The sequence below is a fragment of the Mesoplodon bidens genome (genome assembly GCF_964165515.1).
Source record: "Mesoplodon bidens genome assembly, chromosome: 10".
In the NCBI taxonomy this organism is placed as follows: domain Eukaryota; kingdom Metazoa; phylum Chordata; class Mammalia; order Artiodactyla; family Ziphiidae; genus Mesoplodon; species Mesoplodon bidens.
Genome location: NC_138172.1, coordinates 31583395 through 31601572, shown reverse-complemented (window position 1 = coordinate 31601572; position 18178 = coordinate 31583395). Strand labels below are relative to the sequence as shown.

At 49.5% G+C, this 18178-nt stretch overlaps 1 protein-coding gene across 3 annotated transcripts in view; it reads left to right on the top strand.

Moving 5' to 3' along the window:
• The window catches only part of FLNB (filamin B), a 139854-nt gene extending 123073 nt beyond the window's left edge, over positions 1 to 16781 (top strand). For all 3 annotated transcript variants that reach the window (XM_081245786.1, XM_081245785.1, XM_081245788.1), the window contains 6 exons: positions 832 to 947; positions 4458 to 4590; positions 7824 to 8000; positions 12302 to 12520; positions 13670 to 13873; positions 15158 to 16781. In XM_081245786.1, the coding sequence (XP_081101912.1) occupies positions 832 to 947; positions 4458 to 4590; positions 7824 to 8000; positions 12302 to 12520; positions 13670 to 13873; positions 15158 to 15345 (1037 nt within the window). In that variant the 3' untranslated portion in view covers positions 15346 to 16781. The remainder of the gene's footprint in view (positions 1 to 831; positions 948 to 4457; positions 4591 to 7823; positions 8001 to 12301; positions 12521 to 13669; positions 13874 to 15157) is intronic.
• The last annotated feature ends 1397 nt before the right edge of the window (positions 16782 to 18178 follow it).

The window sequence follows — 18178 nt, the reverse complement described above, 5'->3', positions numbered from 1 at the left end:
TACGTGAAGTCATACGATTTGGTGATGGTCTATTAACTAAATTTCTAAGTGGCAGTGAGTGTAAATGGTATGTCAAGATATATATAAAGCTGGAAAGTGATTGTTTTTGTTGACAAAATCACAAGTCTTAATGTGCTGTGGTTTCTTGTCAACTTTTCTAAAGGAAGGAAATGCTAGATTTCAGTTAGAGGTTAGTAAAAATAAAGATGTACGTTTTTCCCATTCGAGTTTGATGGATCTCCTGAGTACTGTACACAGACCCTTTGTGCAGGGACCCTGGGGGCCCAGGTTAAGAATCCCTGCCCTTCTTCCTTGACTAGATTTTCTTTCCTAGTTATCACTCTGCTTCTACCCCTGTTCTCAAAGTTTATGTCTTACACTTCATAGTTCAGGATCAGTAATGGGATCCTAGTTACATGAAGCCCTTCTTATTCTTAAGTATATAATTTTTAATAAAATGCTCAGTCATAAGCCTCTCCTTTGGAGAGAAATTGGGAATACACACCAGATGTTGATGCCTGATTGGTGTGGGGATTCACATATACATTGGCAAAACACAGAACAAAAACTTCAGTGCTTCAATGCTCTTTGAAATTATTAAACAGAATATATAAGATTCAAAAAAACCCAAAAAATCCCTACCCCTTCCAACTAAGAAAATCGCTTTGGCCTGGTGTGAGCCAGGTGACCCCCTCTGACCCAATCAGCCACAGCCATGGAGTGGACCAGGGTCTCTCGGAAGGCACTTTGGCCCTAGCTAGAGAAACAAGAGGCCACTCTGGAACCGCCTTCCCAGAATCTGACATGATGGGTCTTTTCCTGTCCCCACAGGTAACTACGAGGTGTCTATCAAGTTCAATGATGAGCACATCCCAGAAAGTCCCTACCTGGTGCCGGTGATTGCGCCCTCCGACGATGCCCGCCGCCTCACTGTTCTGAGCCTTCAGGTGAGACACAAGGAAACATCCATCTCCTTGGCCACAGCCCAGCCAGTGAGGCCCTGGACTCCCAAGGCCCCTTCAATCTCCGACTGTGCCAGGGGCCCCAGCACATTTTGACCACGGATGCTGCCAGGCGTAGGGGAGCTTTCCTGCGGCAGAGTCACATTTAGGACAGCAGACCGTTGGGGCAAGCAGAAAGCAGCCACAGTCAGCAAAACTCCTCAACATTTGCAGACGAGTTTGTTTTCTAAATATTCACTCCAGAGAAACAAAGAAGGGCTGTTAGTAATTGGTTAAGGGATAAGGAGGGCTTTCAAAACAAAACAAACAGAAAACTTAACAGTCCAAGTGATGTTCAGCTTGCTATTATTGGCTTCCTTTTCCTCAAGGAAGTCAACTGTGATTTATTTTATGATGCTGATTTATTTATAGTAAGCGTGCAAGGCACTGTGTTAAGAACTGTATCAGTGTTACTTCCCTAAATCCTTGCAACAGTCTGGTGAGTAGCTTTTCTTGACACCCCCCCCACACACACACTTAAAGATAGAAAAACTGAGATGCACAGAGGATCCAGCTATGGGCACCAGCTAGAATGAGGCAGAGTGAGGGCTCGGTGGTTCCAGAACCATGCTCTTAACAGCCGCCACCTTAATCCCAACCCTGGCATTGTGGCAGGTGGTTACATAGGCCAACCTCTTAGAATGGCAGGAAATGCAACTTTTCACCCTGGCTTAAACAGGGCACTTAATTCAGGGTTGCATTAGAGCCTTCAGCCAAACTAAGAACTATTGGGGATGCCCTTTGGTCTTAGGACACTGAATCAGGTGTAGCAGTTTGGCTGTGGAATAACACCAAAATCCCAGAATGTGATTTCTGGGTAGAGGGGTTTCTAAATAGCCTTCAGCTTCCCCCCAGTTCTTGAAAATATTGGACTGATGAAAACTCAACCTCATATCTCAGATTGGTTCCATGTACTTGGTTTACATTTGGGAGTCTAACTTTCCCCTGAGGGGGACTGGTACTGCTGGTTGTCTCAAACATTAGGGAACCCAAACAGAACCCAGACCAGGGTCATGGTCTACAGATTGAAGCGGCCTCATCTGGAGAGTACCAAGGATACTGACTGGTCACTGTGGTGCAGATGTTTTTCTTGTGTTTCTTTTAAAGGCTTCTTAACAGAAGTTCCTTCTGTGGCCAACTTAACTAAAACCTACGGAGGGAGATAAAGCTGGCATTTGTTGAGGGCAAAGAGCTGCCTTCACGCATCTGGAAGATTTCTTTTGGATCTTGTGAGGCGTTTATCTCCCTCTTGAGGATTTAGTGGCAAGTGAATTCAGGTAACGTAAACACTTCTATCCAAAAGGAGCTGATGTGGAGAAATCGGCTCCAAGAAACTTCCATAGAGTCCTCTTATAACAGTTTGGTCATAAAATATTTAAACAAATATGCATCAGGCTGGTATGTCCATCAGGCTTTTGTAACCAGCTGCTACAGCAGGAGGGACCAGTGTGTCAACTTTGTCCCCTGTTCTCCCCATGTCACTTGATGCCAAGTGATATGTAAATTATTTACTGGAGATTTACTGGCAGGCTGCACGGCAACATCTGTTGCTGGTTAGGAAAGAGAGGCATGTATTGTTTTGTCTTGCTTTTGAGACTTTTTAGAAAATTGGAGTCGGCTGGCATTCTGAAGGGGAGGGTGTGGCATGGGGGTGGTCTGGTGATCAGAGACGCCTTAATTTTGTGTTCAGTCCTCCGTCATCTGTAACCTCTAGGGCAGCTCAGTCTAGTAGAATGTTCTGCAACAGTGGGAATGTCCCACATCTCCAATGTGCAGTATGGTAGCCATGAGCCACATGTGGCTCTTGAGCACTTGAAATGTGGCTAGTGTAACTGAGGGACTGAGGTTTTTTGTTTTTTTTTTTAATTTATGGCTGTGTTGTGTCTTCGTTGCTGCACTAGTTGCCACGAGTGGGGGGCTACTCTTCATTGTGGTGCACGGGCTTCTCATTGCAGTGGCTTCTCTTGTCGCAGAACACGGGCTCTAGGCGCTTGGGCTTCAGTTAATTGTGGCACATGGGCTTCAGTAGTTGTGGCTCACGGGCTTAGTTGCTCCGCAGCATGTGGGATCTTCCCGGACCAGGGCTCGAACCCATGTCCCCTGCATTGGCAGACGGATTCTTAACCACTGGACCACCAGGGAAGTCCGGAACTGAGTTTTTAATTTTAATTGATTTAAGTTTAACTGTATATAACCACATGTCGCTAGTGACTACTGAACGAGGCAGCACTGCTTATAGCGCCTTGCTGCTAAGATGTGATCCTTAGACCAGCAGCCTCAGCATCCCCTGGGAACTTCTTAGAAACATGGAGTCCCAGGCTCCGTCTCAGACCCACTGAATCAGAATCTGCATTTCAACAAGACCCTCGGTTGCACATTAAGTGTGAGCCTGCTGCTTTAGAATGATCATCTGAGTAGCTGTCCAACCATGTTTACATCAAAACTGCTGGCTTATAAAATTTTGCTATTCAGGATTGGCCAATCTTAAAATATCTTAAGCATCTGAACTTCTAATCCCCTTCTCCCAGCAGAGGATGTAATTTCCAAGGCAAAGCAGGGAGAGTGAAATTGATCTACTCAAGAGCAAAAGCTACACTTTTCCCATGGCTTTTTGGGGGGGACTGACAACTTCTAAATGCATGTTAATAGAAGCTGACATTTTAAAACTTTCCTATGTATGGACCAGGCCCTGTGCTGAGTGCCTTGAATGCATAACTTTGTTTAATCCTCACAGCAGCTCTCTGAGATAGATTTGGTTATTATGCCTGTTTTTACAGAGGAGGAAACTGAGACTCAAAACAGGTTCAACAGTTTAGTTATGTAGCTAGGAAATGGCAGTAAATCCAGGTTCTGCTGGTTTTTAACCACTGTTCAGTACTGCATGAAAGAAAAATCATGTGTGGCCCTTTACAAGTTTATTAAAAGTTCTCTCCATCTCCACCCTTGAGATACAAAGCCTTTGTTCATGTTAGTGAGTGCAGGGTTTTATCAGCTGCCAGCCTCCTCCTAAAAAGGCGGTGGGGAGAAGAAGTCTTTTTTTTCTTTCTTTCTTTCTTTCTTTCTTTCTTTCTTTCTTTCTTTCTTTCTTTCTTCTTTGAGGGAGGGGGCAGTCTGGAAGATACTGGGTTTTCTGGCCTGTACAGCTCTTGTTTGGGATGCTGAAACTGTAATCCTGCTGGCCAGGATGTCTTAAGTCTCCAAACCTAGGAACCATCTCTGAATCAAGATGGTTTAGATACAAGACCATGCAGATGTGTGTCTCTGCTTTCTTATATTTAACTCTAGAAATGTGGAATTACTCACCTGCTCTTTTGTTGGCAGGTGTTATATAGAAAAACATATTCCAGGCCTATTTGCATGAGAACTGTCCCCCCCTGGAATCCTGGGTTGGGTCGGTGTGTGCTGTTGAGCAAGAACGCCGAGGGCTGTAACGCATCTCATGTATTAAATTCTCAGGAATCAGGATTAAAAGTTAACCAGCCAGCCTCCTTTGCTATAAGGTTGAATGGGGCAAAAGGCAAGATTGATGCAAAGGTGCACAGCCCCTCTGGAGCCGTGGAGGAATGCCACGTGTCTGAGCTGGAGCCAGGTAAGCACCAGTGCCCGCACCAGGAATGTTTCTGCAAACATGTACCCTGACGGAGGGGTCATCAGCCTCTGCAAGGCCTTCGGATTCCCTTTGCTGTTGCCAGACACTGTTTATAAATTAGGGTATAAACATTTGCCAGGGGCAGGCTTTTTTTTAAAAAAAACACAAATACTTCTTTATTTTCAGTTGTTTTTCAGATTTCTTTCACATGACATTCATTGTGATGTTCTCTCATATTTTAATAAAATATCACAGATCTTTATTGTTTACCTTATGAAATGAATAAGTACACTTTGACCTCTCTTTACTCTGAGGGAAAGGTTGATTGCTGTAAATTAAGAAAAGAGAATCTGGGGGATTCCCTGGCCGTCCAGGGACTCTGCACTTTCACTGCTGAGTGCCCGGGTTCAATCCCTGGTTGGGGAACTAACATCCTGCTAGCCGTGCGGCTAAAAAAATGGAAAGAGAGAATCTGGGTCCGCAGTAGGACTTAATAGCATGAGATTTTCTTGCTCGCTGCCTTAGTGTATGGAATTCTGTGATGTCAGTCAACTTGAACGAGACCATTTTTCTAGTGAACATTTATTAAGTGTCAGAGACTTGACAGGAAGACTTGTCAGAGACTTAGGAAGTCATGATTCCTGCCTTCAGAGAGGAGCACAGAGTCTAGTGAGGACCTAAAGAGTGTGAGCCAGAAAGGTGCAGTACACGGGTGAGGACCCCAGCTGATCACCAACAGCACAGCAGAATTGAGAACCAAATGGTAAAGATGGTCAGAGCAGGAGAGGAAAAGGGTTTCTGCTTTGACAAGGTCAGAAGGACTTCTCTGAGGAGGTAACATTGAATATGGGCCCTGATACATGAGGAAGAGCCCTGTGACCACTGCCCTTATTGGGCATTTGCCATGTACCCTGCTCTGCATGCAGTGAGGGTAGACACCTGGGACCTGGGTTGGCATTTAGACATCTTCCTCCCACTGGGCGGAAAAAGAAAGGGCAGTGGGGAGCCTCAGAAGGAACAAATGTGTGGGCTTTAAACCCATATCTGGTCAGATAATGGTTTAAGTCTGACCATATTATAGAGAACGTGTTGACACATCTGAAAGGCAAGGTGGTAAGCCGATGCCCGCAGAGTGGTCCGTTTGAGAAAACAGCATTAATCAGCAGTGTTAGAAATGCAGAGGAAGGACTTGAGGTCAGAGAACTATAACATTTGGTGACCAATTGGCCATAGGGAATGAAAGTGAATTCAGAAAGGTTACATGGGGCTTCCCTGGTGGTGCAGTGGTTGAGAGTCCGCCTGCCGATGCAGGGGACACAGGTTCGTGCCCCGGTCCGGGAAGATCCCACATGCCTCAGAGTGGCTAGACCCTTGAGCCATGGCCGCTGAGCCTGCGCGTCCGGAGCCTGTGCTCCGCAACGGGAGAGGCCACAGCAGTGAGAGGCCGGCATACCGGAAAAAAAAAAAAAAAAAAAAAACGAAAGGTTACATGTAGCTTGGTGATGGGGTAGAAAGATGATGATGCAGTTACAAAGCTCAGTACAGCAGCCATGGGTGAGCAAGGGCTGGGCACTGCCTTACAGAGTTTAATACTTTATTTTTTGAGAGTTTTTTTTTTTTTTTTTTTTTTTTTTGCGGTACGAGAGCCTCTCCCGTTGCGGAGCACAGGCTCCAGACGTGCAGGCTCAGCGGCCATGGCTCACGGGCCCAGCCGCTCCGCGGCATGTGGGATCTTCCTGGACCAGGGCACGAACCCGTGTCCCCTGCATCGGCAGGCGGACTCTCAACCACTGCGCCACCAGGGAAGCCCTTGAGAGGTTTTTAAGTGTCCCTGAGATATCCAAGTGGGAACATTTAATAGATCTCTACTGCATTGGGATTTAGCCACCAAGTGAGATACGGTGTCCTCAGCCGCAGGCAGTATTTGAAGCCCTAGCAGTGTCTGAGACCACCAGCCTGACACAGTTAGGATGCCGTTGGTGACAAATTACAGAACACCCATCTCAAGCCAATTCACATAATAAAGGGGGTCCATTACACACATGGTCCATTACAAGGGGGTCTGTTAATTCACGTAAGTGGAAAGTTCAAGATCTAAGGTGGGTTTCAGCAACAATTTAATTCAGCCATTCAGCTATATTCTCCAAGGCCCCAAAGATCTCTGCTCTTTCTTCTGATTTGTGGACCTCATTCTGAAAGTGGCCTTCCTCTTGGTGGTAAGGTGGCTGCAGCAGCACACGACACCAATCAAGAGAGACATTTTCTCCTCAAGATTCTTTCTCCAGAAGTCTTAGATGCTTCTTTTGCAGAAGTCTCCAGCAAACCTCCCCTCCTATCTCACTGAACACACATGTTCCTGAGTGACTAAATGCCATGTGCTAATTGACTTAGGCTTGGGAAAAGAGGGATTTCTCCCCCTGCTATCCCGCATTAATTTGACCCAATCAAGGACCATACGTGGACATGGGGGTGGGATCAGTTTTCCCTGTAGCACATTGGCTTTCAGAGAGGAAGGGTGGGTACCAGCTGGGGACTGATGGGGGACATGCAGTGTCGAAGGATATGGGTGGCAGCTCCCTATGGAGAGAGTCCAGAGGAGAAGAGAAGAGGATTTGGGTGGAGCTTTGAGCAACAAAAGTTCTGAAGGGGATGGGGGGTACAAGGAGCCAGGGAGAGGCTGAGAGACTGACTGGAGGAGAACAGACTCTGTGTCCCAGCTGGGAGCACTTCAAGGAGGAAGGGGTGGTCAAGTGGTGCATGGTGGAAGGATATTCTAGGTGCCCATTTCAGTTTATAGATCATCTGACCACATGCTGTGAGCCAAACACACAGTGAGAAACCTGGCCATTGCCCTGTGGGGCAGTTGCTAGCTTGGAGCTTAATTAAGGAACATTAGTCTCAGTTGTAACCAATTTTTCCCCTGGCCAAGCAGAGAAACTGCGCCAGAAGTGAGCTTTTCATAAAGGAAGTGTTTTTCTGAGGCCAAAGCCACAGAGGATTAAACACAGAATTTGAGATTTGGATGCACTTCCCAAAGGGCTGTCTAGGTACAGACAAACAGGCCCATCTGGTTTTGATCACCAACATATTGGGTGCCAGGCTTGCAGTAGGGCCATTTCTTATTAGTGATGTAAGATCGGCCCTCTCAGGTTGGGCTCCTGTCCTTTGTCCCCACCCACCTTGGTCGGGTCCACGGGCCCACTTTTACCCTGTGCCTTTGCTCACTCTCCCAGATAAGTATGCTGTTCGCTTCATCCCCCATGAGAATGGTGTCCACACGATCGACGTCAAGTTCAACGGGAGCCACGTGGTTGGAAGTCCCTTCAAAGTACGAGTCGGGGAACCCGGACAAGCGGGGAACCCTGCCCTGGTGTCCGCCTATGGCTCAGGGCTCGAGGGGGGCACCACAGGTAACACACTGCCTCTGCCTCTTGTCTTTAACGGAGTTATCCCCCGGGAAGAGCAGATGGAACTCTTCAAGCCCCCGGGAAGCCTGCCATCCTCTCTCCCCAGGGAAACTTCAATAATGCACCCTTGGGAGGCTCTCACTTGACCTGCGGTAAATCCAGAGTGAGGGCTTGATGGCTGCGTTCTCACAGCTCATTACTGTTTGTTGTGCTGCAGCTGTCTTCCTTTGCCAGATTCTTTTAGGACCGGGACACTGATAGGGAATACAACACAGCATCCTTTGTTTTGAGGGTTCCTTTGCCTGCACAGAGTTCATGATGCATGTAACGGGCCTCTGGGGAGGTCCCCTACCCACCGGCTCCTTTAGTGGACCCTGGCCTCCTAGAAACACGTTCAGTCGGCAGTAAGACCTGTCACAGCCTGGCTCCTTTTTATTCTAATCCTAACGGGGGAGGAGAAAAGACTAAAACAGTCAAATTCTTTTTTTAGTCTTTGCCACAGATGGAACACGTTTGATTGTGAAAAATACTGGCAGTGAGGAAGTATGTAAAGTTCCATCTTGCTTCTCTTCCCTCCTTCCCTCCCTCCGGGTTAACAGATCAGGGGAGGACCTTCCAATTGTCTCTTTGTTGGTCTTCATTCTTGGTCACTTGGTTGCTTAGCTAGTCGGTTTGTTCAAAAGGTAGATATGGAGTTTTACTTTTATTTTATAGAAATAGTCTTAGTGCTATTTGTATTTCAGTACAACTTACTTTTGTCACTTGACACCTTAAGGAACTTTCCATATCAAAACCTACAGATAGATCTACCTGCCTTGTAATGGCTGTAGTTAGTGTCCATACCGTGAATGTAGAGGTGGGCATCAGGGGTGTCCAGTGTGTCACTATCATGGAAGGTGCCAGGGTGGGGAGCTTGTCCACTTACGCTTCATTGCAAGCGTGGACTCACTGGGACGCGGTTTGCATCTGAGTGTTACTTTGGGGCCTCTTAGGAAGGATTCTTGAGTTCCTTGTGTGTGCACATTTTGCTGTTAGTCTCCCCCCTACCCCACATGGTGACTGGGACAGAGCAGACCCACAGGCAAGGGGATGAGTGGCCGTGGTTTCCTGGCATCCAGCCCTGTGGAGTGAGTGTCGTAAGGGGACGAGGGGCCCTGCCCAGGTGCAGGAGTGACTGAGCGGCTGGTGTGCCACCCTGCGACTCTGGCCAAAGCAGTGGCCTCAGCAAAACCTCCCACAGGGTCTGCATGAGTACTTCTCATCTCCCCAGGCCCATCCTGTCTGGCTCCACACTGAACTCTGGGCCGGCAGCTTGCCCTTTGTAAAAGGCACTGTATTGTTTCATCCTAGGCAATGTCCATTTTACAGATGAGCAAAGTGAGAACTCAGAAAGGTTGAGTCACTCCCCAAGCTTACTTAGCTTGGAGAGGGCAGAGCCAGAACCAGTCCAGGTTCACAACCTCAAGGCCTGCTCACTTAACCCCTGAGTTTTGCTGCCTCCCTAAATGGCTGGCTCGCCCCAAGGCAGTGGCTACACCCCTGGCCTGCTTTGTGGGGTGTCCTACACAAGGACACCTATCTTCCCAGCTGCCGTGGAAGGTTCCCAGGCAGTAGTGCAGGCATTTGACCCCTGACAAGCCATCCACCCTTGAAGCCCATGTGGGGCCCTCCTGGCACTTGGAGCCCCAGCAGGCCCTGGTCCAGGCCCCGCAGCAGCCACTGAGGTCTCCTGTGCTGCCAGCAGCCACCCATCCCCCTGCTGGGTCACACCTACTGTGCCCAGGGCCTCTCATGCTTCCTGTTGGCTGTTTGCAAGCCTTCTTAGAAGCTCAGGTTTCAGGCTGTGCTTTGCCAGCACTGGATGCTGCTGAGGGAAGGAGCTGGTCTTGCAGGGAGACTTGCAGCCAGGAGGGAGAGGTACAGAACACGCCTGTTTCAAATCCTGTGTAAATATTGCTCTTGTCAAGGGGAAGGCGTCTTGTTTTTCTAGCCCTCCCGCTCCCAGGCCTTTTCCCAAATATCCATCCCAGGATTACACAGCTGCAGTGTGTGTGGAATGAAAAGGTGTCTCTGCCCGGCTGCTGGAGGGCCTGCATCCTGACCTTCGGAACAAAGCTAGCTTCCCTGTGTTTTTATGGGTGGGCTGGCTGTATCTCTTGGCTCAAGCTTTAAATGGTCAATTCTGCAGGTTTTAGAGCAGGAGAATGTGGACAATTTGGGGTGGGACTGTCTGCTGCAGAGGGACTGAGAAGGTCAGGAGTTAGACCGGGGAGTTCCAGACTCTCTGGCTGGAAGAGCCATTTTCCTGATGAAATGCTCCAGGACCCCCAGTGTGCACGAGATGTAAGGGGAGAGCCTCCTTCCCTCCCGTTACCCCTCACCCACCTTGAAGATGGAGTAGGGCTGCGTTAAACATGCATTAAACTCACAGGAACTCATCTGTATATACACGGGGGTACAGGGGAACACCGCCATGCCCAGAGATGTCTGGGGTCCTGATTCTGGCTGGAGGTGGTGATGAGAGGGACTCCTGCATGTGGATTTTCTTTCTCCCATCTGCTCTCAGGCGAGTGCATTAGCTCCAGGTTAGACAGACCTTATGTTTAAACCCCAGTTCAGCCATTCCCCAGCTGTGTGTCTTAGGGTGAGTTATTTGACCTCACTGAGCCTCCACTTTGTTCCTGTAAAATGGGAATAATAAAGGAGCCCACCTGATAGGTTGCTCTTGCCCTGTAATTCCTTATTTCTCTTTTCCCACCTCACCTTCCTTTCTGGACCCTCACAATCAGGATGCACTGATGTTTCTTAGGAATGGAGCAATCCTGTCCTTTCCACTGCAGCCAGGTCTTTTCATCTTCACTTTAAAAGTATCTTTCCTTGCTGTCACTTGCAGCTGCTTCCTGGAAACGCTGTCCCTTGTTTGAATACCCCCTCCCTTTCCCCCCACGCGGCCTTGCTTCGGCTGAGTGAAGGGCTCCTGGGCTGCACAGTATAGAGATGAGGTTGAGACAGTTGTGGAGGCAGGGTGAGGGGGTGGTGCTGGGACGGGAGCCTCGGGAGCTTTTCCAGAAACAGCTGGGTTGTATTCTGGGTTGCATGATAGCAGCTCCTTTGTCTTATTGATAACCAGAACAGTAATTCTTTCTCCGGCCTCAGAGCTATAATTAAACCAAAATAGTTCCCAGCTGGGGCGGCGTCCAGGGCTCTAGAAGAAGCCCAGCTCCGCAGAATGCTATGCCGGGGATGCCCCGTAGAGGGCACTGTAGCAGGTGTGCAGCTGGTGACTGACCTCCTCTTACCCTTGTGAACTGGAAAGGGGCCTGGGGGAGTGGGGCCTTTTTCAGGGCCTTGGGCTCAGGCAGGAACGCCACAGTGGTCATTGGTTGGCACTGTCTTTTGGCCCAGCTTTCCTTCTATCACGAGGGAGGATGTCTGTGCAGGAGTTCCTCATGGACCAGGCAGTCAAGAAGTAGGATGTCCTGGAGCTGCAGTTAGGGCATCTGAGGCAGCCCCGCTGCCCATCCAGAGGCCAGGAGACGGGCCTGGGCTCTGAACCCCCTCAGTCTTGCTTCAGTACCAGCTCTGCGCCTTTCTCCTGTAGCTCTGATTGGCATGTGGTTGAACCTCCCTGAGCCTCAGTGTTGTTTGTTAAAGATGAATCACTGGGCATGTAAAATGATGGTCACAGGACCTGGAGCCAGAGTGGTGCCAGTGGCATTAGCAGGAGCCGCCGTTCTGGTCCTGTTCTTGTTTCTGGTATTCAAGGCAAAGTGGCAGGGCTGGCAGATGCTAGCGGCTACCCCGGTCTTCAGCGTGGTGCCTGGGGCAAGGAGCCTGAGGAGGAAGGAGGCAGCGCTGGGCTGCCTGGGCTTCTCCAAGTCCAACCAGAGGAGAAAGGAAAGGTCAGAGGGGCCCACGCTTCCCCCACCCTTGGGGGCAGAGCTGGCCCTTGGTGGTGGAAGCAGCATTTCAGGCTCTCAGTGACGACTCAGGCTTCTCACCCTCAGCCACGGCTCGTGCCCAGAGGAGAAAACAAGGCGGTGCGTGCTTGTGGACAGAATGTTGGCCACACTCCTGCCTGGGCCTTGGAAAGGGGTTACCATCCCCCAGGGCCTGAGGTTCTCGGTGCCAGCAGCTCAGAGCTAGTACTGGTGGGTTCCCGTGCCACCAAGGTGACCCCTCTGAGAGGGAACCTCCGTGTGCCCCACCACTGCTTCAGGGCCCCCAGAACGCTCCCCAGAACACACCCTCCCCATCCCTCCAAGCCTTCCACGTGATCTTTATTCCTGCTTCCTTTCTCCCAGGTATCCAGTCTGAATTTTTCATCAACACCACCCGAGCAGGGCCAGGGACATTGTCCGTCACCATTGAAGGTCCTTCCAAGGTTAAAATGGATTGCCAGGAAACCCCCGAAGGGTACAAAGTCATGTACACCCCCATGGCTCCTGGAAGCTACCTAATTGGCGTCAAATATGGCGGGCCCAACCACATCGTGGGCAGCCCGTTCAAGGCCAAGGTGACAGGTAACAACCACAAACACCTTTAAAGTTATTCTTCCCCCTGTGGAGGTGATCTTGTCAGATTATCAGCAGAGCTATTCGATAGTAGAGACTGGATGATTTTAGATATGTTGAATCTGCTTTGAATCTTGAATATAAAGAAATGGTAGGACATGTCAGAGTGACTGCATGTTCGAAAACTTGCAAAATAAGCAGGCAGAGTAGGGGTGTAGAAGTTGAGAAAGCACATTAGGTGGTTTTCTGTCTCAAACGGAAAAGAAGGAATGTTTACATATTTGAGATCTTACGTATTTGTTTAGGTCAGGGCCTGAAAAATCCCCTCATTTCTAACCTTCACTTTTAAAATAATCAAAAGTTTTTATTAAATTTATAAAAATGTGCCTCCTTCAGAACACTGGAAAAAATACCAAACAGTAAAAACCACTTTACAGCCCACCACCCAAGGTAACCACCATAAATATTGTGGTGAATTCCTTCCACGTGTCTCTTTCTGCTTGGTTCACTGTCATATAAGTAGCATAGGTTCATTGCAGAAAAGTTAATTAAAATTAAGTAAATTAAAAATTCAGATAGAAAAATCATCTTCTAATATGCTGAGAGGGGAAATCCTTGGCAGTCCAGTGGTTAGGACTCAGCGCTTTCACAGCCGAGGGCGCAATTTCAGTCCCTGGTTAAGGACCTAGGATCCCACAAGCTCCGCCGCACCACCCCAAAAAAAAAAATATGCAGAGAGAATCATTTTGTATTTTGTCAATGTCCTCCCACATGTTTACACTGCTTATACATAGAGTATTTTATATAAATGGAAAGATATCCATTCCATAGGGTGGCACGTGGTTATATTCCTGGAGGCACATGCTTATGACCTGGAAGGACTTCCAGGTCAAGTCAGCCAAGGCCAGACTCTCCCATATACCCAGAAAGCCAGATCTTAGTTGTGTGGGGCAGGACCCCAGAACCCCATAGAAGACATTATGGGGGGTGAGATGGAAAAGTTGTGGCATTTAGAACCAGGTGTTGGGGACTGTGAGGTAGGGGTGAGGTGGCTTTTGGATCCAGGTGCTGGGGAGCTGGGGCTTTCCTGGGGCTTCTGCATGGGGTACTTGCCTTGTCTGGCCAGTCATGCCTGCTTCTCTCCCTTCCATGTTCTAGGCCAGCGTCTGGTCAGCCCTGGCTCGGCCAATGAGACCTCATCCATCCTGGTGGAGTCAGTGACCAGGTCCTCCACGGAGACCTGCTATAGCGCCATCCCCAAGGCATCCTCGGATGCCAGCAAGGTGACCTCCAAGGGGGCGGGGCTCTCGAAGGCATTTGTGGGCCAGAAGAGCTCCTTCCTGGTGGACTGCAGCAAAGCCGGTAGGCAGCCTGGCCCTGCTCGGGGAATGGAGGGCATGGGGTGACACCCTCTGTTCTGTGTACTTTGGTCTTTCCTGCTCTGGTCTGCAGTGCCCACCCACCCATGTAACCCAGACATTTGCAAGTAACCGTGTTCATTGCCCTGTTCTGCACTTAATATTTTTAAATGATTTGCCTCTTGATTTTTTTCAAATGACCTCAAGGTACATAGGAAAGGTCACATTATCCTCATTGCATTGTATCAGTAACTTGGCCTCTTCTCTGTCACTAATTGCTGTAATTGCAATTTGAACTTGGGTATTTATTTGGATGTCAATGTTAGTTGCCTGGGTTCCGGCATCTAGCACATCTGGGCTGGAAACCTGGCTTCACCACTTACTTATTTCTCCCTTCCTCTCTCCCTCCCTCCCTTTCTTCCTTCCTTCCTTAATTTCCAAAGCTTATTAGCCATGTGACCATGGGAAAGTTACTAAATCTCTTTCTAAAACTCAGTTTCCTCTGCTCTAAAATGGGAATAGTCAGGGCTTCCCTGGTGGCGCAGTGGTTGAGAATCTGCCTGCCAATGCAAGGGACACGGGTTCGAGCCCTGGTCTGGGAAGATCCCACATACCACAGAGCGACTAGGCCCGTGAGCCACAATTACTGAGCCTGCGCGTCTGGAGCCTGTGCTCCGCAACGAGAGAGGCCACGATAGTGAGAGGCCCGCGCACCGCGATGAAGAGTGGCCCCCACTTGCCACAGCTGGAGAAAGCCCGCGCACAGAAACGAAGACCCAACACAGCCATAAATAAATAAATAAATGAATGAATGAATGAATAAATAAATAAATAAATAAAAATGGGATGCCCAATACCTCCACTGCCCCACCCCTGCCCTCCCCTTAAACCCTGTGCCTTTTAAAAAAATAAATTAGTTAATTAAAAAATAAAATAAAATGGGAATAGTCATAGGACCTCCCTGAAGGTTCTCACGAGAATAAATGAGATCAGAGTAGCCAACACTTACATAGCCTTTACTATGTGCTAAGGGCTTCACATACAATAACTCCTCTAAACCTCACAAGAAGCCCATGAGGTAGGTGCTAGTGTCATCCCCTGTTTACAGATGGGGAAGCTAAGGCAGAGAGAGGTGAAGTTCCATATCGAAGGTCACCCACCTAGGAAGTGGCAGGGCAGAGATTTGAACCCATAAGAGTCCTGCTTGCTTTGGCTCCCATGTCCCCCCCTCTTCATCTGCCTTCTGAGATGCATCTTCATGGAGTAACCACCTTCCTCTGCCCCCCAGGTTCCAACATGCTGCTGATTGGGGTCCACGGGCCCACCACCCCCTGTGAAGAAGTCTCCATGAAGCATGTGGGCAGCCAACAATACAGCGTGACATACATCGTCAAGGAGAAGGGGGATTACGTTCTGGCCGTGAAGTGGGGAGAGGAGCACATCCCTGGCAGCCCCTTCCATGTCACGGTGCCTTAAAACAGTTCTCATCAAGTCCTGGGAGGCGTTCTGGTGGTTGCTTTTGTTGCTTGTGTGTAACTCGTTTTATACAAAGTCCTCCAGCCCGTTTGTGGGTCTGAAACCCCATCCCAAAAACATTGCCATGTTTTTTTTAAGTACATTCAGAGAGAAGTCCTAAACTTGACTCTTTAGGGACATGTTGGGGACTCAGGAGTTGCAAATTTGTTCAATAGGCTCAGCAAATTGGACCTCTTTTGGCACAGATCACCCCCTGCAGACAGAACAAGCACAGACAAGGCTGATATTTTTAAGAAATGAAATTGGCTAGTCAGTTTGCAAAACAAGACTGGGAGGAAGGGCAGGGAAGATGGGGATGCCTAGTTTACGTTGTCGTTTAGAAAAGACGATGACCCTGTCACGTAGGAAAAGGCCATTGGGTGACACCAGTTTTAACACGACTGCCATCCTGCCCCCATCTCTCAAAGGGCAGAGTGTCCGTGGTGACAGACTGGCCAAAATGGCTTCTTGGTGCCTCTCCCCGCATCCTGCTACTTATTTCCCTGCAGAGTCATTGCGTGTGACCATCTTGACAGCCATGTCTTTGCTTTTGTTTCCAAAGTCCGTTTCAGTCACTGGGTCTGAGGAAATTCTGCAGTGGCAAGCAGCCCCACCACTTGCCAAAGATCCCCCTTTTTTTTTAACCAACACTATAGCCCTTGTTCTTAACACATGCTCCAGCCATTTGTCCGTTTGATGAGTCTTGCCAGCATGTCCGGAGACACCGCAGGTGGGTCCAAGTGTTAGCAGAGGCCTGTCACGTGACATAACACTCCACACTCACCCCCAGGCAGCCCCAGCGTGAACTTTTTCTGGAAGATAATTAGAGAAGGAAACTCCTGCCAACCTTTGGCCTGAAAGTCAGGGAATGACAGGGGAGGGAAGGACGGCAGCTCATTGGTGGTCCTTTACCATTTGCAGAAATAATGAAAGCGTATTTGGCCCTGACCACATGTCACCCGAGGCTCTTTGGAAAGCAATAATAAGCAGGTGCAAAATTCCGAAAATGGGGGTATAAGGCGTTTTGCGTGCCTTCTTGTAGACCTGCTTTGGAATAAAGTGAAAGCACTCGGGGAGTGCCTGGCTGCAGGGCCCAGACGTGTAGTGTGGTCTGGGCCGGCAGCCCTTTCAGATTTGCTGTTTCGTCCTGAGGAGGTGGCCACTGTCATCTCGAGTGTGTCCATGGATGGGACAGGGTGAGGTGGGTGACCCTCCCCGAGGAGTAGCAGCTGAGGGTGAGTGTTGGCAAAGCCCACCTGTTAGGAACTGGAGTGGCCCGAAGCCTGATGTGAAAGGACCACAGGCTTCGTAAACCGGGATGTGGAAGCAAAACTGGAACCAAATGCCAACTGTAAATTGTATCTTATAACTTATTAAATACAGCGTTTGCTCCATAAGCTCCCCAGGTGTTCTTGGATGGTGTCCTTTGGTAAACGGTTTGAGTCTCTGACCGGCTCTCCCAAACCCTGGCCGAAAGAACGCAGGCTAAGCAAATTGTCTTAACAGGAAGCCTCGCCTCTTATTTGCGGGGGGACGTTCTGTTTCTCGCAGGCCCCAGTGTGAATTTATCAGGGTGAGGGGTCCTGGCACCAACACAGCCTCCCGGAGAGGTTTGCTAGGATTTGCCCTGGTTAAGAGTCCCAGATATGAAACCCACTGAGGGGAAGGCTGTGGTTTAAAAAAAAAAAAAAGAAGGTGAGAGAGAGAGAGCCTTTTTCCTGATGACGTGGGAAACCCTTGTTTTCGGGAAGCAGTATCATGTGTCATCCCATCGCCCTTGGACAGCAGGGTTTGGAATTGGTGCCGCCTTCCCTCCATCCTCTCTGCCTCTGTTCCTCTCTGTTCGGGAAGCTTCTCCTTGCTGCATGCTTAGGACACACTTAGCCCTTGCCTCCTCTTGCCCTACAGCAGTGCTGTGACGTGATTTTATCGTGACGACGCTATCTCAGGTGCTGCATTGACACGTTTGCAGTCCCAGAGCTCACTTGGGGCAGACCCTGGGCCCCCTGCCTTTTTGTCCTCCGAGTGGAAGCTCTACCTTCCTGCTTATCCCACCGTGGGAACAGGAGTACAAAAGGAAGGGGACCCAGGAGCCGCCCCGCCAGGCAAGCCCGGGGCAGTTGCCATGATGATGGGAAGTCTGTCCTGGACCCCCAGCCTTGTATTGGGGGTGAGCGGTGGACGGAAAGGCAGGGAAGGAAGACTCTAGATCTTTCTGTGTGTTTCTTCCTGACACCTGGCTGTTGATCAAGGATGGCAATTTGTGTCCTTCTGAGAGGTGGGAGGAGGGTTGGAGAAAAGGAGGTTCCTCCCGCCCGTCCTTCTGAAGGGAGCACCCTTATCTGTGGGCCTGCACCGTGAATGTCTGGTCCTGGACCCCAGGAGGCCCGTGGGCTTTGGGGAATGCAGGCTCTGCCCAGTGGGTCTGGAGAGGCAACAGTCGGCTGAGTGTGCCCAAAGAAGAAAACAGGTGCCCAGCTTGAAGCCAGGTGGTTTCTGGGGGACTGCATTTGTAAGTTAACAGCTGGACTGTGGCATCAGGTAGTCTAGGGCTTACTTAAGTCCTGGCTCGGCTGCTCACTGGCTATGGGGCCTTGAGGAGTTTGCTTCACCTCTCAGAGTGTGCCCCCCTTGGGGTGGTTGTGAGGGTCAGATGAAATCCCACTGGGAGCTGTGAGAGTGTTGGCCACTGCTTTCTATGGTCAAACCCTGCCAGGTGATGTGCCTCCTCCACGGCCCGCTTGTTAGCACGTGGGGCTGCACCTGGTGGTCCCCCAGCAGTTACGTCAAAGGC